Consider the following 27106-nt stretch of genomic DNA (forward strand, 5'->3'; position numbering starts at 1 on the left):
AGTATCAGGTGGGACCATAAAGATATTGGTCTGTGGATGCGGCTTATGTCGGCTCCAAAAGGTGTTGTCCAGCCCTTTCGGTCCAGCGCCGGGGGTTCCTCGGCGTCAGAGGTCTCTAGTGGGAATAGGAAGGGGTGCTGTTGGCAGTACAACAAGGGTTTCTGTAGATACCTTGCCGATTGCAGGTTCAAGCACGAGTGTTCAGGTTGCGGGGGGTCCTACAGTCTGTCTCTGTGTTTTAAGAGTGGGAAGAGCAGAGGGTTTGAAGCTGCGCACAAAGGGGGTGACTCCCGTGATGGTGGCAGAGATGGTACTGTGGCTAAGGATATACCCAAATAGAGAGGCTGCGGAGTTGTTGTTGAGGGGTTTTAGGGACGGTTTTGTGATCCCCTGTGCTTCAGTTTAGGTTGAGGTCGCGGCTCGCAATTTGTCTTCTGGCTTGCGGCAACCAGAGGTGGTTGCGGAGAAGATTGGTAAAGAAGTGGCTGCGGGGAGAATTGATGGCCCGTTTTCTGAATGTCCTTTGCAGGATTTGTGGGTGTCCCCTCTTGGGTTGGTCCCTAAGAAGGAGCCGGGCAAGTTCAGGCTTATTCATCACCTGTTGTTTCCCGCGGGGGGTTCAGTCAATGATGGTATTAGCGAGGAGTTATGTTTGGTGTCATACACGTCTTTTGATGAGGCGGTCCGGTGGGTACGTCGCTTCGGTCAGGGGGCTTTGTTGGCAAAAAAGGATATTGAGGCTGCGTTTCGTTTGTTGCCCATTCATCCGGATAGTTTTCATTTGCTGGGTTTTAAGTGGGAGGGGCAGTTTTATGTTGATTGTTGCTTGTCGATGGGCTGCGCTATTTCATGTTCGTTGTTTGAGACGTTTAGCTCCTTTTTGGAGTGGGTAGTTAAGCAGGAAGCGGGTTGGAATTCGGTGTTGCATTACCTTGATGATTTTTTATTTTTGGGACCGGCAGGGTCAAGGGTTTGCTCGGTGTTGTTGCGGAAGATGGAACGGGTGGCGGACAAGTTTGGCGTGCCGTTAGCGCCTGAAAAAACTGAAGGGCCGGCTACGACGGTCAAGTTTCTGGGGATTGTGATCGATAGTGTGGCAATGGAATGTCGCTTGCCTGAGGAGAAGGTGGCGGACTTGTTGTGTGAGGTGTTTTTTCTGAGAAGGGCTAGGAAGGTACATTTGCGGCGGGTGCAGTCCGTATTAGGAAAGTTGAACTTCGCTTGTAGAATCTTACCAATGGGTCGTGTTTTTTGTAGACGCTTGGCCATGGCTACGGCGAGTGTCTCGGTGCCTTTTCATTTCTTGCGTTTGTCAGCTGACGTGAGGGCGGACTTAGCGGTTTGGGAGCGTTTTTTGGGCGAGTTCAATGGTCGGTCGGTGTGGATGGAGGCCCCTGTGTCTAATGCTGATTTGGAACTTTTTCACAGATGCGTCAGGGTCGTGTGGTTATGGAGAATTTTGCCTGGGGCAGTGGAGAGCGGCAGGTTTTTTGGGCAATTTAGCTTTGTTAGAATTGTTCCCAATTGTGTTGGCTACGGAATTGTGGGGGGACTTGCTCGCGAATAAACGAGTGCGATTTTGGTGCGATAATTTGGGCGTAGTGCAGGCGGTTAATAGGCAGTCGGCTAATTCCCCTCCAGTCTTGCGCTTGCTGCGTCATTTGGTCCTGCAGGGTTTGCGGTTGAATGTCTGTTTTGTTGCTGTACATGTTCCTGGTGTTGAAAATTCTATTGCTGACTCACTTTCTCGGTTTCAGTGGGATCGTTTTCACAGGCTGGTGCCGGACACGGATGCGGAGGGTCTATCTTGTCCTCAGTGGCTCTGGAGCGTGGCCTTGGGGTCTCCTCAGATTTAATCGGGCGCTCTATGAGTAGGGGTACGTGGTCGGCATATGCGACTGTGTGGTCTCAGTGGGAGAGGTTAATTGAGCAAGTGGGTTGTTGTGGGGAGGTGGAGGATTTTCACTCCTTATTGTTGCATTATGTGGGGGGTCGTTCAGTTTGGGTGTGTCTTTTTCAGTAGGGGTGGCGGCAGTGGCGTTTTGGTTGCGTTTGCGGGGTTGGCCGGATGTGTCTAAGAGTTTTTTGGTGCGCCAGGCTTTAAAAGGTTACCGGCGTAGTGTGACGAGGCTGGATTTTCAACGTCCGGTTTCGTTTGCTGTGTTGCAGAAATTGTGGGAACAGGCGGGGGTGGTGTGCTCGTCTGTTTTTGAGGTGAGTTTGTTTAGAGCTGCTTTTTCTTTGGCCTTTTTTGGTGCCTTTCGGGTCTCAGAGTTGGTGGCTAGAAGTCGGTTTGGAGGGGGCGGTTTGTTACGCGAAGACATTTCCTTTTGTGATAATGGGCTGTGTTGCGTGTTGTGCAGGTCTAAGACTGACCAGGAGGGCAAAGGGGTGAGGATTGTGTTGTGTGCATTGAAGGGGTCGGTTTTGCGTCCGTTGAGGAGTGTGGAGGAGTTTTTGTGGGTTCGGCCTGATGTTCCGGGATCTTTATTGATGCATAAGGATGGTTCGGCGTTGTCACGTTTTCAGTTTGTGGCTGTGTTTCGGAAATGTTTGTCAGCCGCGAGTTTCCCGGCTCAGGAGTTTGCTTCTCATTCTTTCACGATTGGCGCGGCGACTGATGCGGCTAGGTGGGGTTTGGGTGAGGAGGCTATCAAGTGGATAGGGAGGTGGGAATCGGCGTGTTACCGTTCGTATATTCGTCCTCACATGCTGTAACTTGTGGTTGTGATTGTTGGCATTTGTCATGGTGTTTTCCAGTTCAGCAAGTCTGATCGTCTTTTTTTTTAGGTGCATCACCGTGCTTGGCGTGGATTCTTGGACACTCCTACGTTCATTTGGGAGCCATGCGTGCCGATGTGAGAAGGAACGGAAGGCAGTTGGGTTTTCTACCCGATGAGTTGCAAATTCGGTGTATTGGTTTGCGGGGGCTATTATGGGGCCGGGTTCTTCAGGAATTCCATGCGTCAGTTGCTTTGGACAGGGCACCGGATATTTTGGTTTTACATGTGGGGGCAATGACTTGGGGGTGCGTAGTTCTAGGGAGGTGATTCGGGATATAAAGTTGGATTTGTTGCGGTTGTGGTGTGATTTTCCGGGGCTGTTGGTGGTGTGGTCGAAGGTGGTTGCTCGGAGGGTTTGGCGCTTGGCGCGGTCGGTTGTCCGGATTAATAAGGCTAGGGCGAAGCTAAATAAGGAAGTGGGCCGCTTTGTGCGGCGGCATGGCGGCATAGTGGTGCGTCACCGAGAATTGGAGGCGGCTTCGCCTCAGTTCCTTAGGGATGACGGGGTTCATCTCAATGATGTGGGTATCGACATGTGGGCCCTGGGGCTTCAGGAGGGATTGGAGACAGCTTTGAGGGTGTGGCAGGACGCCCATAGGTGAGGTTTCACCTAAGGTCGTTGGTGGCAGGTTAACGGAGGGTCCTGGAAGGCAATTCAAGGCTTAATAGGTGCATGACAAGTTGGAGCGTGCATCGCATGAGGATCGGTAAGCTGGTGGTTGGGGCCCCTGTTTGGCAAAATGGGCCCACAGGGGTAGATGGAATTAGAATTGGCGGATTTGGTGCCCTTGGGTCGGTGACTGCGGCCAAGGGTAAGGTGGTATGAAAGATGGAGGGAAGAGTGAGGAGAATGGCTTGCCTTGTTGCCTTCTAGGATCCTATTAGTCTTTCAAGGTTCTGAATGTTGTCATTTATTTTGATATGCTTTTTATATGTTTTTCCTGTGTTTTATTATTAACATTGAAAAGTTGGTGAATTATGTAAATGTTTAATAAATTGGGCCGAGTAGGCCTCTTTATCCAAGGAGGTATTCATGTGTCTTATTGGGGGAAGGGTAGTTAGTTGGGAAGGTTTGGTGGATGACTGAAATGATCTTCCATCCTATTAAGTCATGAGAGCAACGGAGCAGGGCGCAGCATAGCGTAGTGCAACTTGACTTAGGGGGAAGTTGAAGGCAGATAAAGGGTTAAGGTTTATTTTGGGTTAGGGGTTGGGCTAGGAATTTCGCGGGCATTATATATGCCTGGGGGAGGAGTCACCTCTCACCGGCATGCAGGGATTTGTCACGGTTCCCGCCCACCCTCCCTATTATTATGTTAGGGGAGCATTCTAATGAGCAGGTTAACGGAGGGTCCTGGAAGGCAATTCAAGGCTTAATAGGTGCATGACAAGTTGGAGCGTGCATCGCATGAGGATCGGTAAGCTGGTGGTTGGGGCCCCTGTTAGGCAAAATGGGTCCACAGAGGTAGATGGAATTAGAATTGGCGGATTTGGTGCCCTTGGGTCGGTGACTGCGGCCAAGGGTAAGGTGGTATGAAAAATGGGGGGAAGAGTGAGGAGAATGGCTTGCCTTGTTGCCTTCTAGGATCCTATTAGTCTTTCAAGGTTCGGAATGTTGTCATTTATTTTGCTATGCTTTTGATATGTTTTTCCTGTGTTTTATTATTAACATTGAAAAGTTGGTGAATTATGTAAATGTTTAATAAATTGTGCCGAGTAGGCCTCTTTATCCAAGAAGGTATTCATGTGTCTTATTGGGGGAAGGGTAGTTAGTTGGGAAGGTTTAGTGGATGACTGAAATGATCTTCCATCCTATTAAGTCATTACTCCTAACTCTTGTTTGAATTTTATAAGGGGGTTGAACGTAAGTTTTTTGTAACACTCGCCATCCTGTAATTGTCTGCGGGCTTCTCTCTCATATATGACAGAGGGCCACAAGACAATATTTCCGCCCTTATCTGCAGGTTTGATTACAACGTCTGACCACTTTTCAATCTCATTAAGGGCTCTCCTCTCTTGAATGGTGCAATTATCTTTTCCCCCATAGTTGGTAATTTTGGAAAGCTCATTCTCAACTAGTTTAACGAAAAGACCCACATTTGGGTACAGGGAAAGAGCAGGAAAATTAGTTGACTTAGGGATTAAAGTTTTAGGAAACTCACCAGATCTTTCCCCCTCATCTTGTTCTTCCAGCAAAGATGTCAGAACATTCAAGGCTTCCTGTTCAGATGGGGTAGTAAAATTGGGATCAGGTCTTGGATTAAAAAAAAATTTAAAAGTCAGCAAAGAAAGCCTTTGTAAGAAAAGGCTTTCGTCTTGCCACTCTAACCCATAGCCCAGACATATGAAGAATACGGGAGATTGTTATCACATGTACCACACAGCCAGTACCTGCCAGATATTCCTGCAGCTCATTTAATGTTGCTAATAGGCCTCTTGGTAGCCTCCCAGACCAGTTTTCTTCTCGTCTTTTTATCAATTTTGGTGGGACGTCCAGTTCTTGGTAATGTCACTGGTGTGCCATATTTTCTCCACTTGATGATTACTGTCTTCACTCTGTTCCATGGTATATTTAATGCCTTGGAAATTCTTTTGCACCCTTCTCCTGACTGATACCTTTTAACAATGAGATCCCTCTGATGCTTTGGAAGCTCTCTGTGGACCATGGCTTTTGCTGTGGGATGCGACTAAGAAAATTTGAGGAAAGACCAACTAGAGCAGCTGAACTTTATTTGAAGTTAATGAGAGGCACTTTAAACGATGGCAGGTGTATGCTGACTCCTATTTAACATGATTTGGAATGTGATTGCTCAATTCTGAACACAGCTACATTCCCAGTTATAAGAGGGTGTGCATACTTATGCAACCACAATATTATTTTTTTTGTTTTGTTTTCTTCCCTCGACCTAAAAGATTTCAGTTTGTTTTTCAATTGAGTGGTACAGTTTATAGGTCACATTAAAGGTGGAAAAAGTTCTGAAATGATTTATCTTTGTCTCATTTTTTTTTACATCACAGAAACCTGACATTTTAACAGGGGTGTGTAGATATTATATAACCACTGTATATATATATATATATATACATATATATATATATATATATATATATATATAAAAAACACTGTTGTTTGATAATACAGGCTCTTATGTTTTACATATTTATTTTTAAGGGAAGAAAATGTCTGATCTTTACATAGACTACAAGGGAACTCTTTTCCCGCGAATGTCATCCTGTCTGGAAGACCTGGAGTTTGTGGAAAATGAATTTCAAGTCCGGGATGATGACGTCTTCAATCTCACATATCCTAAGTCAGGTACGTGCTCGCTCCAGAGGATGTCATTGCAACAAGCCGGGGCTCCCTATGGAGGATGCGCACATGAGCGTACTAGTGATAAGGTGCCGAGGATCATAGAACTCACGATTTAGTTGTCCCTTGGGGCCGGCAGTGCAGTGGATGGAAAGACAGCACAAAATCCTCTGGGTCACTCTTGGTTGCAGGGAACAGCAGCCAGATGTTGGTTGAGGTGCCCTTGATGGTAATTGATGTAAGGTGCTTTTGCGGCTGGGCCACTGGTTTGTGATGCCAGCACCATTAGGTGCAAATGTTGGTGGTAGTAGTTGAAATGATGATATACAGGGTGGGCCATTTATATGGATACACCTTAATAAAATGGGAATGGTTGGTGATATTAACTTCCTGTTTGTGGCACATTAGTATATGTGAGGGGGGAAACTTTTCAAGATGGGTGGTGACCATGGCGGCCATTTTGAAGGTGGCCATTTTGAATCCAACTTTTGTTTTTTCAATAGGAAGAGGGTCATGTGACACATCAAACTTATTGGGAATTTCACACGAAAAACAATGGTGTGCTTGGTTTTAACGTAACTTTATTCTTTCATGAGTTATTTACAAGTTTCTCTTTGTTTACAGCCATTGACATGTCGCCGAGGTTAACACGTGAGGAGCGAATAGAAATTGTGTTGATGTCTGGTAAACGCAGTAACCGGGTCATTGCAGCAGATTTCAATGCAAGACACCCTACGAGACAACCCATCTCCCATGCTACAGTTAGCAAACTGCTTGCTAAGTTTCGTGAAACTGGTTCAGTGTTGGATTTGCCAAAATGTGGACGCATGAAATCTGTCTCTAATGAAGAAACATCAGTGGCTGTCCTAGCTTCATTCAGCAAGAGCCCAGAGCGTAGCACTCGCCGCATGTCACTGGAGAGTGGCATTAGTCGAACATCCCTTCGGCGGATATTAGCTACTCACAAATGGCACCCTTACAAACTCCAGCTACTGCAGCATCTCAACGAGGATGACCCAGATCGGCGCATTGAATTTGCAGAATGGGCAAAACAAAAATTGGAACAGGACCCTCAGTATACGCAGAAGATTTTGTTCAGTGGTGAGGCAAACTTTTATGTGAATGGTGAAGTTAACAAACAAAACCACCGCTATTGGTCTGACACTAACCCACATTGGATAGATCCCTCCAAGACTGTTGGAACAAAAAAATTGATGGTATGGTGTGGTATATGGGGTACAAAGATAGTGGGGCCATTCTTCATCAATGGAAAGCTCAAGGCCACTATTTATGTGAAATTGCTACATGATGATGTGTTTCCCTCTTTATGCACTGAAGCTGGCACGTTCCCTGAGTTTTTCCAGCAAGATGGTGCACCACCACATTATGGGTGTCAGGTCCGAGCATTCCTAGATGAACAGTTTCCTGGAAAGTGGATTGGTCATCGTGGACCAGTTGAATGGCCCCCAAGGTCTCCCGATCTGACCCCCTTAGACTTTTATCTTTGGGGTCATCTAAAGGCAATTGTCTATGCTGTGAAGATACGAGATGTGCAGCACCTGAAACTACAGATACTGGAAGCCTGTGCTAGCATTTCTCCTGCGGTATTGCTATCAGTTTGTGAAGAGTGGGAGAAGAGGGTTGCATTGACAATCCAACACAATGGGCAGCACATTGAACACATTTTATAAGTGGTCAGAAACTTGTAAATAATTCATGAAAGAATAAAATTACGTTAAAACCAAGCACACCATTGTTTTTCTTGTGAAATTCCCAATAAGTTTGATGTGTCACATGACCCTCTTCCTATTGAAAAAACAAAAGTTGGATTCAAAATGTCCGACTTCAAAATGGCCGCCATGGTCACCACCCATCTTGAAAAGTTTCCCCCCTCACATATACTAATGTGCCACAAACAGGAAGTTAATATCACCAACCATTCCCATTTTATTAAGGTGTATCCATATAAATGGCCCACCCTGTAGAATAAGGGAGACTAGAGCTTTTAACAAACTCCCAGTACTTTACTGAAGCTGTTCCACAGATCATAAAGGTATGCAACAGTCATTTACATAAAGGCAGCTCTCACAGTGATTCATATTAGTTCCCAGAAGTTGCATAAGGAATCGTTCTCTATAACAATCAGTCTTTCTCTCTTGTTTCTCCAGGCTGGAGGGATGTACTATCTCTGCTGTCCAGTATAATCCTATACTTCAGTATCCTCCTCTAGGAATACTATACTCTGACAAATGGCCTTTTTGTCTTTAATTATTGTGGATAGCTTGTAGCTTGAGATCTCTTCATCTAATGCAAAGGAGTCTGGAGTCTGAAAAATGACAGTTACCTTCCTTTGTCAATATACTCATCCCCTCTCTGAGTTGCCTGGAGATACTGTAATCTTTTCCCTTTTATGTGCTGGCGCATGGAACTAACTATGGAGCTTTTATATCTCTGCAAAATGGCTGCTGAGGTTCAGCTTGTCCTCAGACATCATCATACACTGACCTTCTTCTTCCTGCACTGTGCACACACTGAGTGTAGGGCAGAGTTAACCCTTTGAGGCTTGTTAGAACCTCCCCCTCCCAATGCAACTTTATGAGAACAGATTTACAAGCACAGTTTACATGAAACACAATCACAACATTAAGCAGTGTGTTTCAGGACACTACATCCCCCCCTTCTTTAATGAAAGTCGTCCTTGACGCACTCTTGCCACGATGATGCATCACCTGAAAAATACAAAAAAAAGCATGCATGCATATACACAATACCATTAACCCTTTCCTGCGGTTTCTCTTTCCTTTTGCTGCAAGAGAATTGGGTTAGGCATACCTATATCAGGAGCATCACAATATAAAATGAGTGACAAGGGCCGCAGTTTCTCTTGTAACTGGGGAACTGGGGGCGCTGACCTGGTACAGCGAACAGTAAGGACCAGGATAGTCCATAATATAAAACAAAAAGGGAAACTTCTCAGGAGGCTCACAGGGCATGAGTCCGTTCCCTGGGCATGAAGCTTAAAGGTTGTAGAACATAACGGAGGGCTCTAGTGCGTCAAAGTCCATCTCCGGGCACATGACTTGAACGTAGCAAAACAAGGGCAAAGGAGTCTTTAGAGAGTCCTTAGCACAAGGCAAATAATCAAAGCAATGAGTCTCTTACTCTGGCTCTGTAGCTCCAAATGATGTAAGAATGTAATCACAGTTTAACTGGAAGGGCTGGAAGTCTCCTCCTCGGCTGGTGTTGAAAGAACTCCCTATAACGGGCAGGCGGCTGACCTTTAGTAATCAGGTCGGATTTCCGATGTGGCTGTGGCGCTATAGGCCTTGGTTCAAGGTCACTTGGTACATATTGAGCTTCTGAGGATCCTTCACGAGGTACTTCTTCTGGCTGAGATGGGGCTGTATTAGTCGTGGCCGAAACAAGAAAGTTAAGTCCCGGCACAAGAAACCACTGTAGGGAATATGATTCCAATAATAGTTTTGCAATAGACTGCATTGGTTCCTCTGGATCAGGTGATTTTTCACACACTTGCTCTATGGACGGAGTTTCTTCTTGGATTGGAGTTTCTTCCTTCAAACACAGCTTGAGACAGTTGCGATGCACTATTTGTGGTGCTCTGTTCTCTTTGGTGATTTCGTAGATATCAGTCTCAGGATTGGGAATAACTGTGATGACGTACGGCAGGGATGGCCAACCTGTGGCTCTTCAGCTGTTGTAAAACTACAACTCCCACTATGCCCTGCTGTAGGCTGATAGCTGTAGGCAGTGTGGGCATGCTGGGAGATATAGTTTTGCAAAAGCTGGAGAGCCTCAGGTTGGCCATCCCTGACGTAGGGTTCTCTTTCCCATTTACTATCCTATAGTTTATTGGTGCGATGATTATTTTTCAGCCACACATGGTTACCAAGTTTTAAGGGTTCTGCTTTTGCAGACTGATCATAGTATTTCTGTTGCTTTTTGGCGTACATTCGCCATGAGGATTTGGAAAATCTCTAGGGCATCAACTAGGCATTTTTGATGTTCACTGACCCAATTTGTTTGTGGTAAAGGATTGATGGAATCTGGAACTTGTACATCCAAGGCGAGATCTGCAGGTAATCTTCCTTGACGGCCAAACATAAGGTAATATGGAGTGTATCCAGTAGAACAATGAATGGTGTTGTTGCAAATATATATCAATTGAGGTAGTAGACTTGGCCAATCAGTTCTTTTAGCAGGTGGTTCAGCTCTCAACATCTCAATCAAGATTTGGTTCATTTTCTCGCAAAGTCCGTTACCTTGAGAATGGTACGCTGTTGTTCTCATCTTCTAACAATAGTTCATGGAATAGTTGGGATTCAAAAGCAGATCCTTGATCTGTGAGAATCTTTTCAGGACATCCAGAGGGCAACAGGAAATTCTTCCAGAAAACATTTGCAGTGGTTTTGGCTGTCAAGTCTTTAACAGGTAGAGCTACTACAAATTTGGTGTAGTGATTAATTATTGTCATGGCGTAGGCATATCCTGAGCGACTTAGTTCTAGCTTTACGTGATCAATAACCACTATTTCTAGAGGTGTTTTGCTTATAATGGGATGTAATGGTGCTCTTTGGTCATGTCTCTCATTTCTTCCAATGGCACAAGTGGAACATTCTGTACACCAATTCTCAATATCTTCTCTCATTCCAACCCAATAAAATCTTCGGCGGATGATAGGTTCTGTTTTTTGTACACCAAAGTGTCCTGACCTGTTGTGGTACATTTCGAGGACAATTCTGGCATCTCGGCATGGTACTATAATTTGATACAGCTGATCATTGGTGATGGGATCTAGGGTTCTTCTCATTATTAGTGCCTTTTGCATAAAGAGTTGCTTTCTGTGTCTCCATAGCTTGAGCATTCTTTCTGCAGATTCTTTCTGGTGTTCTTACACTAGTGAAGAAATCTTAACTCACCTAATACTCTGCTCTCTGCTTGCAATTTGATCCACCTTTTTTTCTCAACTTGGGGTTCTGGATTTCTCTCCTGTTGGAAGTTGAGGACTTCTTTACCTTGGCTTTTGATGGTGATAACATTTTGTTGAGCAAAATGTTTATAGAAAGCTGCCATCTCTACTTCTTCCCATATGTCTTCCTGTTCAGTAGGGTCTTCTCTGGTAGGCAAACGGGATAAGGCATCTGCATTCTCATTTGATTTGCCTGTTCTGTACTTGACCATGAAGTTGGGGTTGCTGCGAGGTAGTCTTTACATTTGTCAGTGACAGCCCACATAAGTGCGAGGAATTCCAGGTGAAGGAACTGTAGTTCTGGTCATTTCTCTCAGCACCTCTAAGAGATTTGCTAGCAAAAGCGATCACTCGCTCCTTACCTTCTTGCAGTTGAGACAGGACAGCTCCCAGGTCTTTCTTACTGGCATCAGTGTAGAGATGGAATGACTGTTGGTAATCTGGATAGCCTAAGACAGGTGGTTCGGTCAACTTTTTCTTCAGGAGTTGGAAAGCGATATCTCTGTTTTCATTCCATTCGATTGGTATCTGGGCTTTCTGGTACTTCTTGGGATGTCCTCTCAGGAGTTCTTGTATCGCCTCAGCAATCTGGGCGAAGTGAGGGATAAAACGTCTGTGGTATCCTGCAAAACTAAGAAAACGTCTCACCTCTTTTACTGTGGGAAGAGTAGGCCAATTCCGGACTGCATCTATCTTCTCTGGATCTGGCTTGACACCTTCGGAACTGACAATATGTCCCAGCTACTTGACTTCTGGTTTCAGTAGGCAGCACCTAGAGGGTTTGATCTTTAGTCCGTGCTTGTTGAGGACTTGAAAAACTTCTGCAAGATATTTTAAGTGGTCTTCATAGGATTTAGATTAGATGATGACATAATCTAGGTATAGCAGTTTCAAAGTTCTTGTGGCCTAAACAGTGTTCCATTAGTCTTTGGAAAGTTCCAGGTGCATTGTAAAGTCCAAACGGCATATAGTTAAATTCAAATAGGCCCATAGGGGGTAGTAAATGCTGTTTTTTCACGATCTTCAGGAGCCATGATTACCTGCCAGTACCCACTGGTTAAATCCAGAGTAGAAAAGTAAGTTGAGGATCCTAATGCTGTCAAGGACTCCTCGATTCTTGGTAAAGGATAGGCATCCATGTGGGTAATTTGATTAATCTTCCTGTAGTCCACACAGAACCGAATGTTACCATCTTTCTTTCGGACAAAGACTAGGAGGTGTAGCCCATGGACTACGGCTGTCTTTTATGATTTTTGAATCCTTCATCTCCTGGATCATCTTTTTCACATATTGGTACATCGTTAGTGGTATAGGCCGGTACCTTTGTTTAATTGGAAGGTGTGAACCAGTAGGGATGGTGTGCTTGATTACACTGACCTCTCCATAATCTGAAGGATGCTTACTGAAGGCTTGATGATGTTCCTTTACGACTTTTAAGACTCCTTCAATTTGTTCCTCAGTGTAGAAGTATCTCCAACATTTAGTTCTGTCCACCATGATTTATTTGGAGTATGATCTTGAATATTCAGCTTCTGAGTAGACTTCAGTCGTAGCTGCAGGTACACTGATAACATCTTGAAAAGTGGCTTGTAACAACTGAGCAACAGTTATACTGCTACTACTTAAGTTTAGAAGACGAATTGGCACTTTACCTTGAGAAACAGTCACTAGGCTTCTTGCAGTTTGGACTAGAGGATGGTCCTGTAGGTTGATAGGTAAAACTAAGTCTTGACCTTGGATTCCAAGAGTGCCTCGGCACCATAGGAGTGTTTCAGTACTGGGTTTCAGTATCACTGGTTGGTTATCTTTGATGCGAGCACAACAAATTTATCCTTTCTCATTAGCAAACTTCTGTTGTGCACTTAATAAACAGATGGTCTGTTGTATCACCTTTTTGGAGGCAGGTTAAGCGGTAGGCATAGACTTTTGCAAAGCTCCAAACATTTCAGTATAACAGTTCTTAAGGAGGTTTATTCCTAGGACTACTGGAGGGTTGTTATCTTCCCTGACTTGTACAACAATGATACTTTGTTGGGGTAGTGTGGTTCCTCCCACTTGAAGAGTTGGCTCCCAGTATCCATGCACTGGCACAGGTTTGCCGTTGCTGGCTATAATGCTCAGCCAGGATTCTGGTGGCTGTGTCAGCTGGTTTTGGTCCCAGTATTCCTTAAAGGCATTCCGTTGGATAGTTGTGACTTGAGACCCGGTATCCAATAAGGCAACAAAGGGAACCCCATTGATTCGGAGAACCACTTCTGGATGGTAGCCTACATATCTGGGCATCCAGCTGGGATCTTCTCGACCAGGGCCGGACTGGCCTGCCGGAATGCCGGGAAATTTCGGCCCTGGTGACAAGTGGGGGCAGCCGGCGGCAGGGCACAGCAGGAGATGAGCGCTTCCATTGTGGAAGCGCTCATCTCCATAGTCATCTGTATTGCCGTCCTCAGGACGGCGATACAGATGTCTATGCTGCGGCAGGGGAGGGAGAGGTGTGTCCCCTCCTGTTCCTCTGATATGCTGCTGGCCTAATGCTGGCAGCCTATCAGAGGCCAGTGCAGGCAGCGCAATGACATCATCGCGCCGCCTGCGCCGTATAGCGAGGGACACAGGCCGGAAGAGGCTGCATTGCATCGCTGGAGGTAAGTATAAGTGTTTTTTTTTTTTTATATATAGGTACAATACTGGCACATGATAAGGGGGGACTACTGGGCTGGCACATGATAAGGGGGCTACTAGCACATAAAGGGGGCTACTGGCACATAAGGGGGACTACTGTCACATGATGGGGGGACTACTGGCACATGTTAAGGGGGGCTACTTCCACATGATATGGGGGCTACTGGCACATGATATGGGGGCTACTGGCACATGATAAGGGGCGGCTACTGGCACATGATAAGGGGCGGCTACTGGCACATGATAAGGGTCGGCTACTTGCACATGATAAGGGGCGGCTACTGGCACATGATAAGGGGCGGCTACTGGCACATGATAAGGGGCGGCTACTGGCACATGATAAGGGGCGGCTACTGGCACATAAGGGGGGGCTACTGGCACATATTAAGGGGGGCTACTGGCACATGATAGGGGGGGCTACTGGCACATGATAGGGGGCACTCTGGCTACTGGCACATGATATGGGGGGGCTCTGGCTACTGGGACATGATGGTTGAGGGGCTCTTATTACTGGCACATGATTGGGGGCATCTATTGGGGCACTTATTACTGGCAGTTTATTGGGTGGCATTATAGGGGAATCTACTGAGGCTAAAAAGAAGGGGTATATTATATGGGGGGCTCTGTATAGGGGCATTTTATAATGGGAAACATGGTGGGTACTATGGGGAAGGGGCAGCACTATGGGGGTCATCTACGGGGGCACTGAGAGGGGGTATTTTATATTGGCACATTATGGGAACATTAGCTTAACTGGGGGCATTACAAAGGGGTATGTTTTGCACATTATAAGGAGAATTATTACTACTGGGGGGCATTATGGTGGGCTTTATTACCCCCCCATGGTATGACCCCCTAGTAGCAGCACCAGCCTCTCCCTGCTCTGCTATCCCTCTGCCCCTTCTCCAAATCCTTATTATGAAATCTTTCTCATTAGGATAAAGCACAACATCAGCTCCGCCGAGCCCCCGGCCAAGTGTTGAAGTGGTTTCCGAGATCCCCAAGGGCCAAGCCAAGTAACTGTAAGTTTTTATGTGAAATATGTTTATGTTTGTAGTTGATCTTTATTATCGATTTTACATTGCAGATTTTTTTATTTTTTTTGCAACATATGGGTGAGATTTTATAAATATTTTTATTATTTGGTCGAAAGGCTCATTGGGGGGGATTGTAACAGGACTGCCGTAGAATATCTAAAATAGCTGGTCAAGTAAAATGTTGCTTGCAACAATCATTAAATGGGTGGCCAAAAAAAAGGGGCGGGTCAAAGGGCATGGTAAAACACTGTCTGAGCATGCTGAGAGTTGTAGTTTTGCAACAGTTGGAGGCATCCTGGTTGGGGAAACACTGTGATAATATGAACAATGGGGGTTCTACAAAAGAGCTATAGTGGGGCAAAGTTCATATTCGTGTTTACACACGTGTTTTAAAATTAATGCTTTCTCCTATTATAAACAAGTAAATAATGCCGCAATGCTGTGGGGCTGGTATGCAACTTTTTCCAGGGCTGGTTTTTATCCCCAGTCCGGCCCTGTTCTCGACCTACTGCTCTACCTCCCGAGGGGCGGTCCTTGGCCTCGGGAGTTGACCTTTTAACTGCCAGCACATCATTTCTGTATGACCTGGCTTGTGATAGTATCTACAAATGGGTTGCTTCGGCTCGTTAAAGCGGTCAGTGGGACGTCTACCAGAGTTTCTGGGATAAGTCTCTTTATAATCAGGAGGGAAATGTTTCCTTGGTGACGATGTCTCATCCTCCAGCAATAAGGATTTCTCCCACTGTTCTAGTTTTTGGCATACTTTCTCCAGACTTTTGGTTAGGAATAGTGTTGAGCACGAATATTCGAATAGCGAATATTAATCGCGAATATCGCAACTTCGCTAATTTGAGAATATTTCGAATATAGTGCTATATATTTGCTATATCGAATATTCGTCATTTTTTACATCTGAAAACATGATTCCTCCCTGCTTCTTTCTTGTGGGTCAATGAGTCATTGGACCACAAGCAACTTAAGCAGGAAGGAATCATGTTTTCATATGGGGAAAAAATGACGAATATTCTAAAAAACGAATATATAGCAATATGGTGAATATATTCGTTATTTAGAATATTCACCTTTTTTTCCAATCTGTACAGTTGTTCGCATACTCCTCCCTGACAAGCGTCCCCGTCACCATGGGAACGCCTGTGGGTTAGAAAAGAATATCGGATCTGAGTTTTCCCTGAGATTGTGAAAACTCAGATCCGATGGTATAAAAAAATATTATAGCACTATATTAGCTAAATTACAGTCTATATGTGTATTTTACGAATATTCGCTATATTGCTATAACTTTGTTTTTTAGAATATTCTAAAAATCTAAGTTATAGCAATATAGAGAATATTCTTAAAATACACATATAGACTGCAATTTAGATAATGTAGTGCTATAGTATATTTTTTTTTAATAGTGTACATTTTTTCCAAATCTGATGTTCAGAAGAGACAAAAAAATTTGACTATAAAAAAAGATTATAGCACTATATTAGCTCAATTGCAGTCTATATGTGTATTTTACAAATATTTGCTATATTGCTATAACTTTGTTTTTTAGAATATTCGTCATATTCTAACACAAGAATATATAGCAATATTGCGAATATTCGTAAAATACACATATTAGCCAATAGCCATAGCCAACCAATAGGAAAGTTGCCTTACACAAAAATCGCAATACTCGAATAATTAAATTGCATATTATTCGCAATAAATAGAATAATGACGAATATTCGATTTCGACAAATATAAGACGAATATTCAATCTAATATTCGCGAAATATCTCGAATGGTTAAATTGTTACAAACCAGAAGTGGACAGGCACTCATATAGTTGGAGTCTCTGTTGAGATAACACCAATCCAAAATTTATTCCATTAAAATTTTAAATATGTATATACATAAAAATAGTAAAACAATTAATATAAAAATTTGTATACAAACAGTAGTAACAGTTGGAGCACTTTGACATAAGCAGGTATCATAGATCAAGTTGATATCAATAATCTATTGGGGATACCATATTTTTCGCCCTATAAGACGCAGCGGCCCATAAGACGCACCTAGGTTTTTGAGGAGGAAAATAAGAAAAAATATATTTTGAACCAAAAGGTGTGCTTTTGGTGGGTTTTGAACTAATGGTGGTCTGTGGATGACACTATTATGGGGGATCTATGGATGGCACTGTTATGGGGGCATCTGTGGATGGCAGTGTTATGGGGGAATCTGTGGATGGCACTGTTATGGGGGCATCTGTGGATGGCATGGCATGACATTGCTATGTGGGGATCTGTGGATGACACATATATAGCATCTTATCTAATGTGTCATCCACAGATCCCCCATAACAGTGTCCCTGTGTAGTAAATTGGGGCCGGCATCTGATTTTGTAATGGCAGCAGGGCCTGGTGCAGTCACTGTATTCTACTACACTGGGCCCCGCTCACTGTAGTATAATCATATCTAACTCGTAGGTATTGTTAAACTATTAAAATCATCTGAAATCCAGCGCATATACTACTTACTACTAACTTTGTTTCAGGCAGCAGGCCGGGCGGGCACCGGCAGATTGACTCACTACATCACGCACCTACGCTGCTTGCTTCATTCATAAAGTGGGCCGGGCAGGCGCGTGACGTAGTGAGTTACGCTGCCGCCTGCCCGGCCTCCTGACTGCTACGAAGTTAGGGTACTTTCACACTTGCAGCAGGACGGATCCGACATGCTGTTCACCATGTCGGATCGGTCCTTCCGCTATTTCGCCGTGCCGCCGGACTGCCGCTCCGTCCCCATTGACTATAATAGGGACGGGGGAGGAGCTCCAGCGCAGCACGGCGGTGCACGGCGAAAGCCGCCGGACTAAAAAGTCGGACATGCCAGACTTTTTAGTCTGGCGGCTTTCGCCGTGCACCGCCGTGCTGCGCCGGAGCTCCGCCCCGTCCCCATTATAGTCAATGAACAGCATGTTGGATCCGTCCTGCCGCAAGTGTGAAAGTACCCTTAGTAGTAAGCACTACAAGCGCTGGATTTCAGATGATTTGAAGAGTTTAACAATACCCACAGGATATATATGATTATAATACTGTGAGCGGGGCCCAGTGTAGTAGAATACTACTGCACCGGGCCCCGCTGCCATTACAGAACCAGATGCCGGCCCCCAGCCCTTCCTCCCTCTCAGCCGATACACCCGACAGCCACAGCATTCGCCCCATAAGACGCACTGCTATTTTTTCCCCACTTTTGCCGGGGAAAAAGTGCATCTTATAGGGCGAAAAATACGGTAGTTGTATTGCTTCCAATAGCAAAAGTGCTCTTTCTGTCTTTATTAGTATTTATTCACTGTTAGTATATTCCTGATATTCCACATAGGTTGGTCCTGAAAACCAGCTTAGTACGCTCAATATCAGTCAATATCAGTTAAATGTTCATGTGTCCAAACCCTATCAAAAGTTAGTAGAGGGTTAATAGTCTCTTGATATTTCCAGATATCTTGAAAGTAGGTGCATATAATAATACTTCCTTTTAATGAAGCCTCTGCGTATGGTGTGGCAATATAAACAATATAATTGTCTGAACTCACGGTTTGATGTTATCGGGTGTTTTCTGTGGCGTCCCTCATGTGGGCGCTTGTTCCTTACTTCTGCAGTTGGAGCAGGAGCGGGAGAGCGGCCGGCTTGTGTACTTGGCGTCTCGTATGTTTCGTCTTCTATTCCCGCCTCGGGGTCTCGCGAAATGAGAGGATGTTTCTTTGTAAGTCCCGTGTCATCTCCTACTGCTGCAGAAGTGTTTAAATGTGAAATCACTTGTTTTACAGCCTTGTAATTCTTTTTAATGCATGGCCATGCTTTTAGAGTATTAAAATTAACAGCGAGTGGACAATTATAACACCAGACGCTTTTCAAAGTAAATCACTACTTTTTCCTCAATGGTTCTACTCGCATTGTACGAGTCCGGTCTTTTATACCAAAGTTGGGGTAATATCAAGAGACTATTAACCCTCTACTAACTTTTGATAGGGTTTGGACACATGAACATTTAACTGAGATTGACCATACTAAGCTGGTTTTCAGGACTAACCTATGTGTAATATCAGGAATATACTAACAGTGAATAAATACTAATGAAGACAGAAAGAGCACTTTTGCAATTGGGAGCAATACAACTATCCCCAATAGATTATTGATATCAACTTGATCTATGATACCTGTTATGTCAAAGTGCTCCAACTGTTACTACTGTTTGTATACTAATTTTATACAAATTTTTATATTAATTGTTTTACTGTTTTTATGTATATACAGTACAGACCAAAAGTTTGGACACACCTTCTCATTCAAAGAGTTTTCTTTATTTTCATGACTATGAACATTGTAGATTCACACTGAAGGCATCAAAACTATGAATTAACACATGTGGAATTATATACATAACAAACAAGTGTGAAACAACAGAAAATATGTCATATTCTAGGTTCTTCAAAGTAGCCACCTTTTGCTTTGATTACTGCTTTGCACACTCTTGGCATTCTCTTGATGAGCTTCAAGAGGTAGTCCCCTGAAATGGTTTTCACTTCACAGGTGTGCCCTGTCAGGTTTAATAAGTGGGATTTCTTGCCTTATAAATGGGGTTGGGACCATCAGTTGCGTTGAGGAGAAGTCAGGTGGATACACAGCTGATAGTCCTACTAAATAGACTGTTAGAATTTGTATTATGGTAAGAAAAAAGCCGCTAAGTAAAGAAAAACGAGTGCCCATCATTACTTTAAGAAATGAAGGTCAGTCAGTCAGCCGAAAAATTGGGAAAACTTTGAAAGTAAGGGCTATTTGACCATGAAGGAGAGTGATGGGGTGCTGCGCCAGATGACCTGGCCTTCACAGTCACCGGACCTGAACCCAATCGAGATGGTTTGGGGTGAGCTGGACCGCAGAGTGAAGGCAAAAGAGCCAACAAGTGCTAAGCATCTCTGGGAACTCCTTCAAGACTGTTTGAAGACCATTTCAGGGGACTACCTCTTGAAGCTCATCAAGAGAATGCCAAGAGTGTGCAAAGCAGTAATCAAAGCAAAAGGTGGCTACTTTGAAGAACCTAGAATATGACATATTTTCAGTTGTTTCACACTTGTTTGTTATGTATATAATCCCACATGTGTTAATTCATAGTTTTGAGGGCTTCATAGTCATGAAAATAAAGAAAACTCTTTGAATGAGAAGGTGTGTCCAAACTTTTGGTCTGTACTGTACATATTTAAAATTTTAATGCAATAAATTTTGGATTGGTGTTATCTCAACGGAGACTCCAACTATATGAGTGCCTGTCCACTTCTAGTTTGTAACAAAGTCTCTAAGGGACTCACCTGGCTGCTGTCTCATGCTGAAGAATCTCATCTTGACCTCTGACACAGTCCTGGGTTCGAAGGTGGTGTAGAGTCGTTCAAATATCTGCTTCAGTGTTTTTCTCTCTGAGCTTGGCCAGGATTTCACTTCATTGAAAGGCACAGCTCCTTCCGATTGTGCAATGAGGATTTCCATTTGCTGATCTGCTGACACAGGGTACAATCTGAATATAGTCAACATTTTTAATTTAAATTCCCTTAAAGTATGAGCTTCCCCCGCTTATTGTCAGAACCAGAGTGCTCTAAAGAAATAAGGCATTGTTAAAGGCATCATGCTTGGTGCTGCAGTGGCTGGTGATGCATTAGGACCAGCTGCGGCTCCTGCAAGGGACCTGCTAAGGTCAGGCTGCTCACTATCCTCACTATCTCCTTGTTCAGACATGGCAGTGACAGGCCTCAAAATACTGCAGGTTAAAAATAGTTTTACACACTTTTTTGTGTTGCATTGCTATGGGCAACTGCTACTTTTTAGGTGTCTGGTCCTTTAAGAGTCATTGTGACAACTTAATATAGAGCAGTATGGTGCTCTGTAAGGCAGATTATGCTCCCAAACAGTTCTGCACTCACTCTGACATTCCTGGAAGGTTCTCAGGTTGCAGGGGAATTGGAACATGATTATATTTGTTCTGTGGAAAGGGTTGTTGATCTCCCTTTTTTTTTTTTCGTTCACCCTCACGTAGTCTCGTGTCTCTTAAGCGTGCGCGCACACGTCACACTCCTTTCTCATGCGTAGGTCCGTTTGCAAGGCAGGAGGGGCGGCGCTGATTTGCAAGTATAAGTAGCAGCGTTAGTATTGGCACAACTGTAAAAAGTTATTTTGCATAAGAGGATTGGCTTCTCTTTTCCCACTTTATAGGGGGCGTGGCCTCACAGCAATAGCGCAGCACAACTAATAAAGAGACTTCAGGCGGCCATTTTAGATGCATAGAAAAGTCCATTCACTGACAGCAAGCGATGACAATGACACAGAAATTTGCGATTTTTTTCAGTTTTGACACTGCAATTTACAGGTGACTAGTACTGCATATCCAGGCAACTCTCAATATATATTTGGACAGTTCTGCAGCTCAATAAAAGCATTTAAAGTTTGCACTGTATTAAAGCACATTGACAGTCTCTCAGGCAAACAAGTGGGGCTTATTCTCATAAGGCAATGGCACACAGTTATATTGCACGAATCCTGTTCGTAGCGACGCCAATTCATGCAACAAGCCAGGGCTCCCTATGGAGGATGCGCTCGTGAGTGTACTAGTGATAAGGTGCCGAAGATAGTAGTACTCACCGTTTAGTTGTCCCTTGGGGCCGGCAGTGAGGTGGATGGGAAGACATCACAAAATCCTCCGGGGCACTCTCGGTTGCAGGGAACACCAGCCAGATGTTGGTTGAGGTGCCCTTGATGGTAATTGGTGTAAGGTGCTTACTGAGAAGGTGCTGTACTGAGAAACCCAAAGTTGTCATGTGTGCAGAGTGTGCCAGTAGCAGTGGTGTACCCCTCCCCCCATTCCACCTTGGTACACCACTGCTACTGGCACACTCTGCACACATGACAACTTTGGGTTTCTCAGTACAGGGGAGGCAAAAAAGCATGGTTTCCTGTCTTGGTGGTTAGTCCGCAAAGAATCTTCTGTATAAATTAATGTAGAAGGTTGTGAGTTTGAATCCCTTCAGAAATAGAGGCTAAATTTAATTTAAACATATATATGTTTTTAGCCATATATATTTGCATATATTATTATATATTTAGAATATATAATATATTGTAATATATGTAGATATATTATGGCTAAAACATCAGTAGTAGTTTCCCACATATTATGCATTCATATATATCAGAAGTATGATTATATACATATATATATATATATTGTAGGAGAGTACCTGGGGTGGTGGTAAACGGGAGGTACGTGCCAGCGGGGGTCCTGGCCCCGGTGGAGTAAGAGCCGGAAAAGTGCATTTTGCAGCGGTTACGCTGTTAACAACGGATCCGGGCCGGCTCTTATTGGGAGCAGGCAGATATGTGGGCGGGTGCCTGTCTCCCCACGGTCCAGGCCAGGTTTTGCAGGGAAGGGTTAAAACCTGACCAGCAACAAGGGTGTGGTACACAGTGTGGAGCTTCTGTGTTCTCTGGCTGTGAGAGTGAGGAGTGGAGGTGAGCTGGGCTGCGTGCTGAGGCCTGTAAAGGAGTGTGCAGGGACCCGCAGCTGAATCCAGGAGGGATCCATGTCCTGTGGCTAGGAGCCGGACCATGGACTTACTTCACCAAGGAGAAAAGGTGACATTACTCCTGGCTTTAAATAGACTTTGCTTTATGTGACTGAAACAGGCCTCAAGTAGCCTGCAGCAGGGACTTGCTGTGTTTGAAATATTATTTTGCTGTGTGTGACCACCCTCCCTATGAACTGCCCCGTCTTTCACAAATATGCACCATGTGAATAAACAAAGCATTGTGTTTTACACCAAGACCGGTCTGTGATGCCTCTATACTGCACTCGCTACCATCTGCCTACCAGAGCAGATCCCCACAATATATATATATATATATATATATATATACTGTATATAAAAAATTTCCTATATATATATTTTTGTAATTACACATTTTTTACAAGTACTAAAAAAATCTAAAATATAGAAATTTAATTTAGCCTCTATTTCTTAAAGGCTTCTGGCAGGATTTGAACCTTCTACATTTCAGCCAATAACCTTAACCACTACACTATAAAACTGCATGGCCAGCTACTTAAAAAAAATATATAAATATGAGACTTTTGCAATATAGGAATACTTACTACTAGTAAGTATTCCTATACAGCATAAGTCTCATATTCCCTTCTACATTACAGCCAAGAACCTTAACCGCTACACTATAGAGCTGCATGGCCAGTTACTAAAAAAAAAATAAAAAATATGAGACTTCTGCTATATAGGAATACTTACTATTAGTAAGGATTCCTATAAAGCATAAGTCTCATATTTCATTATTTATTTTTTTGTAACTGGCCATGCAGCTCTATAGTGTAGTGGTTAACATTCTTGGCTGTAATGTAGATGGTTTTGAGTTTGAATCCCGCCAGAAACTTTTCAGAAATAGAGGCTAAATTTGATTTAAATACACTGACTCGAGCATCGAGATCAAGCATAGCGAGGCTCGAGCCGAACTAGTGTTCGGCCGAGCATGCTCGCCCAACACTACCCTTACCAGATTTATAATAATGCATTGACAAAAAAATGGGCCAAAATACCTGTGTTGCCTTTTTGTCAATTTTTTTTGCTGTTGTTTCAAGTACAGTTTTGTTTGTTTGTGCTTGTATGCTTTTTTTTTGCAACAATGGGTGCTCATTTCAATAAGAAGCTGCATCATTGCAGATTACACACCAAGAGAGGACAGCCTTCCAAAGTAGCTGTCAAAAATGAAAGGTGGAAAATGATTGGTTGTTATGCGCAACTATGCCTGCTCTACTTTACACCAGTTTGATAAATCTCCCCCAATTTTTTTTTTCTTACGCTTAATAATAACAAATTTGCTTCACATTTTAACCAATGGAAGGCTGTTGGGAGGCATATTTTGGAGCTGATTTTGAGACATAAATGGGGTAATTTAGTAGAACTGGCTTAGTTTCCAATAGCAACCAATCAGATTTGACCTTTCATTTTTGATAGCTCCTTTGGAAAATGAAAGATCAAATTTGATTGGTTCATAAGGACAACTAAGCCAGTTCCATGTTACATCAGTTTGATAAATGACACCAAAACCCTCTAAAATCAGTGCCAAAAGAAAGCATTATGAACTGTACCTAATTGTGCCCAAACCATTCATCCAAGTTTATTTCATATTAAAAACAACAATGTTAGGATGTTATGACATTTTAAATTATGTTTCACAAGGAGTATTTAATACATTTTGTATAAAATAAATAAATAGAATAAAAATAAATAAATAAGAAAATTATTTATTTCTATTTGGTCTATATATATATATATATATATATATATATATATATATATATATATTTGTAAATCATGTACATAGATATGGTTTGGTGTACATATATAAATGTACACCATGTACACCAAACCTTCCCAGTATATGGGATGCGATGTTCGGTCTGCCCCCTATACATCATCATTGAGTAAACTTTGACCCTGTACCTCACAGTCAGCAGACACATTCCAGCCAATCAGCAGCAGACCCTCCCTCCCAGACCCTCCCACCTCCTGGACAGCTCCATTTTAGATTCATTCGGAATCTGCATTCTTAGTGAGAGGAGGGACAGTGCTGCTGCTGCTGATTCAATAGGGAAAGCGTTAGCTAGGGCAGTGTTCTGTGTTCACAGACTCATCTGCTGTAAGGACAGCGTCCTGACAGCACCCCAAAAAGCCCTTTTCAGGGCTGGTACATCAGTCTGCTTTTTAATTTGTTTTTATATATACATATATTGCAGTTGCCTGCCCCGTGTGTGAGAGGCTGCAGGCTCAGTCACAGACAGTACTGTGTGCACACCATTCATACAGGGTGTGACAGAAAATAACTTGCAGATAAAAAAAAATTATATTTAATCTTTTTCTGTGATAAAATCACAGTCGCAAGCCAGTGTGTGTCAGGCCCACACAGACTGTATTGTGGCCACTGGCTAGGCCTCCACTCATACCGTTACAGGGTGTCACTCACAAAAACCTTTCAGATAAAAAAAATTATATTTAATATTTTTCTGTGATCTAATCACATTTGCAAGCCCGTGTGTGTCAGGCCCACACAGACTGTATTGTGGCCATTGGCTAGTGGCTAGGCCTCCACTCATACCGTTACAGGGTGTCACTCACTCACAAATACCTTGCAGTTAAAAAAATATTATATTTAATATTTTTATCTGCAAGGTATTTGTATTGTGGCCACTGGCTAGTGGCTAGGCCTCCACTCATACCGTTACAGGGTGTCACTCACTCACAAATACCTCGCAGATAAAAAAAAAATCTATTTAATATTTTTCTGTGATATAATTACAAGATTTTCCTAAAATATGACGGAAAGTCATGATTTTATTAAAGACACGGAGGCTTTACCTTTCTTTACTGAATCTACCATAGCAGCAAAGAAAAAATGGTACAACAAATGGAAACCATGGTAACAAACTCCTCCCCTTATCCCAATATATCAGTCCTTGTCTGTCTGGGATCCTCCTCTTTCTTTGCGCCTCAACCAGCGCTGACCAAAACCGTAACTACTGACGTTGAATAACCGGACAACGACAATATCTCTTGAAAACTTGTCAGCTTGGACCGCGGTGAACAAACGGACATCCGACTAATCAGGAACTGCATAACTCGAGTGATGGAAGCCTTAGCCTCTCAACCTAGGAAGGGAAGAGAAAAACAAAACATCCTAAACCATGATCCAGTGCATCAAGCAGAGAACAAACTGCAGAGAAACATCAAATAACTCAAAATCTTGATCATAGAATAAACAGTCGTTACATACTCACCCATGGTCTACATTAGGGTGGGTCCAGGGAGGGCAATACTCGCCTCCGTGTCTTTAATAAAATCATGACTTTCCGTCATATTTTAGGAAAATCTTGTAATTTTATCACAAGACACGGAGGCTCATATTGCTAGTTTAAAGCTGAGCCATTACCGAGTCAAAAGCGTGTGTTGCCGGTCTAAAATAGAACTCACGAAATGTGGAAGTCCTGGACCAGTCCGCCAACCTCATTACGTCCTCTAAGCGTGCTCCCGAAGTCGTCATTGAAGTAGCCGCAGCACTGCGAACCGAGTGTGCCGTGAAAATGGTCGTATCAATCCCGGAAAGGGAGAGAATCCACTTAACCCAGCGAGATAAAGTAACGCTGGTGACTGGATTAAAAGGACTACGAAAAGAAATGAATAAGTGGGGAACAGAAGGCGACCGAACGGACCGGGTTCTCTCCTCGTATTCAAGTAGACAAGCTACAGGACATAGTTGTGGCGATGCCGGAAAACGGGGGTAGAAAACTGACCGAATATTGGTCTTAGTGCGACGAGAAATGTTAAAGTAAACTCCCTCAGGGGTGAAGGATCTAGCGTCACAATCCAAGGCACGCACATCTGACACTCTTTTGCAAGAGATAAGACAGAATAAAGTGACCAATTTGGCCGATAATTGGCGTAAGGATAATAGGGTATTAGAGGGCCAGCCGATCAAAAAGTTTAAGACCCCTGAAACATCCCAAGTTGAAGCAAAACGCGGTCGAGGCAGTCGAGCCAAGCGTGAACCTTTAAGCAAACGACATACCAAAGGGTGTTGTCCCGCTGGACGCCCTTCGAATCCGGCATGCCTGGAGGAAATAGCCGACCTAAAAACATTGATGGTACGGTAAGCCTTCCCTGCCTCAAACAGAGAGGACAAAAAGGCCAAAATGGAATTTACAGATCCTGTAGCGGGATCCAGAGTCCACTGGACGCACCAGCGAGACCAAGAGTCCCAGGCGGCTCCATAAGCTCGTCTTGTTCCGGGTGCCCAAGCGTTGTCCAGTAAGAACCTAGTCATTCCTGAAAAGCCAGCGTCTCCTCCTGAATTCCCGAGATCTTGCAGGCCAGGAAACGTAACGATCCGTTCTGGAGGAGCGGATGAAGTTCTCCTGACGGACCTTGAAGCAGGGACAACTGATCGGGAAGAAGAATCGGAAAATCTACTAGAAGTTCTAAGATCTGAGGGAACCAGGACTGTGTTTTCCAGAAAGGCACAATCAGAGTCAGGTTCGCCAGCTGCTGACGGACTTGCAGAAGAACCCTCGGGATGAGTGCGAAAGGAGGGAATGCATACATCAGCGCACCTCCCCAGTGTTGTAACAGAGCGTCCACCGCTTCCGCCAAAGGATCTGGCCTCCAGCTGAAGAACCTGGAGAGCTGGGTATTCAACCGGGAGGCGAACAAGTCGACCGA

General features: G+C 43.8%; 1 protein-coding gene across 3 annotated transcripts in view; it reads left to right on the forward strand.

The window, feature by feature from the left end:
- Positions 1-27106, forward strand: part of LOC121002964 (sulfotransferase 2B1-like) — a 153749-nt gene that overhangs the window by 61901 nt on the left and 64742 nt on the right. For all 3 annotated transcript variants that reach the window (XM_040434567.1, XM_040434568.1, XM_040434569.1), the window contains exon 2: positions 5956-6099. In XM_040434567.1, the coding sequence (XP_040290501.1) occupies positions 5956-6099 (144 nt within the window). The remainder of the gene's footprint in view (positions 1-5955; positions 6100-27106) is intronic.

This window comes from Bufo bufo, chromosome 1, assembly GCF_905171765.1.
Source record: "Bufo bufo chromosome 1, aBufBuf1.1, whole genome shotgun sequence".
NCBI classification, from domain to species: Eukaryota; Metazoa; Chordata; class Amphibia; order Anura; family Bufonidae; genus Bufo; species Bufo bufo.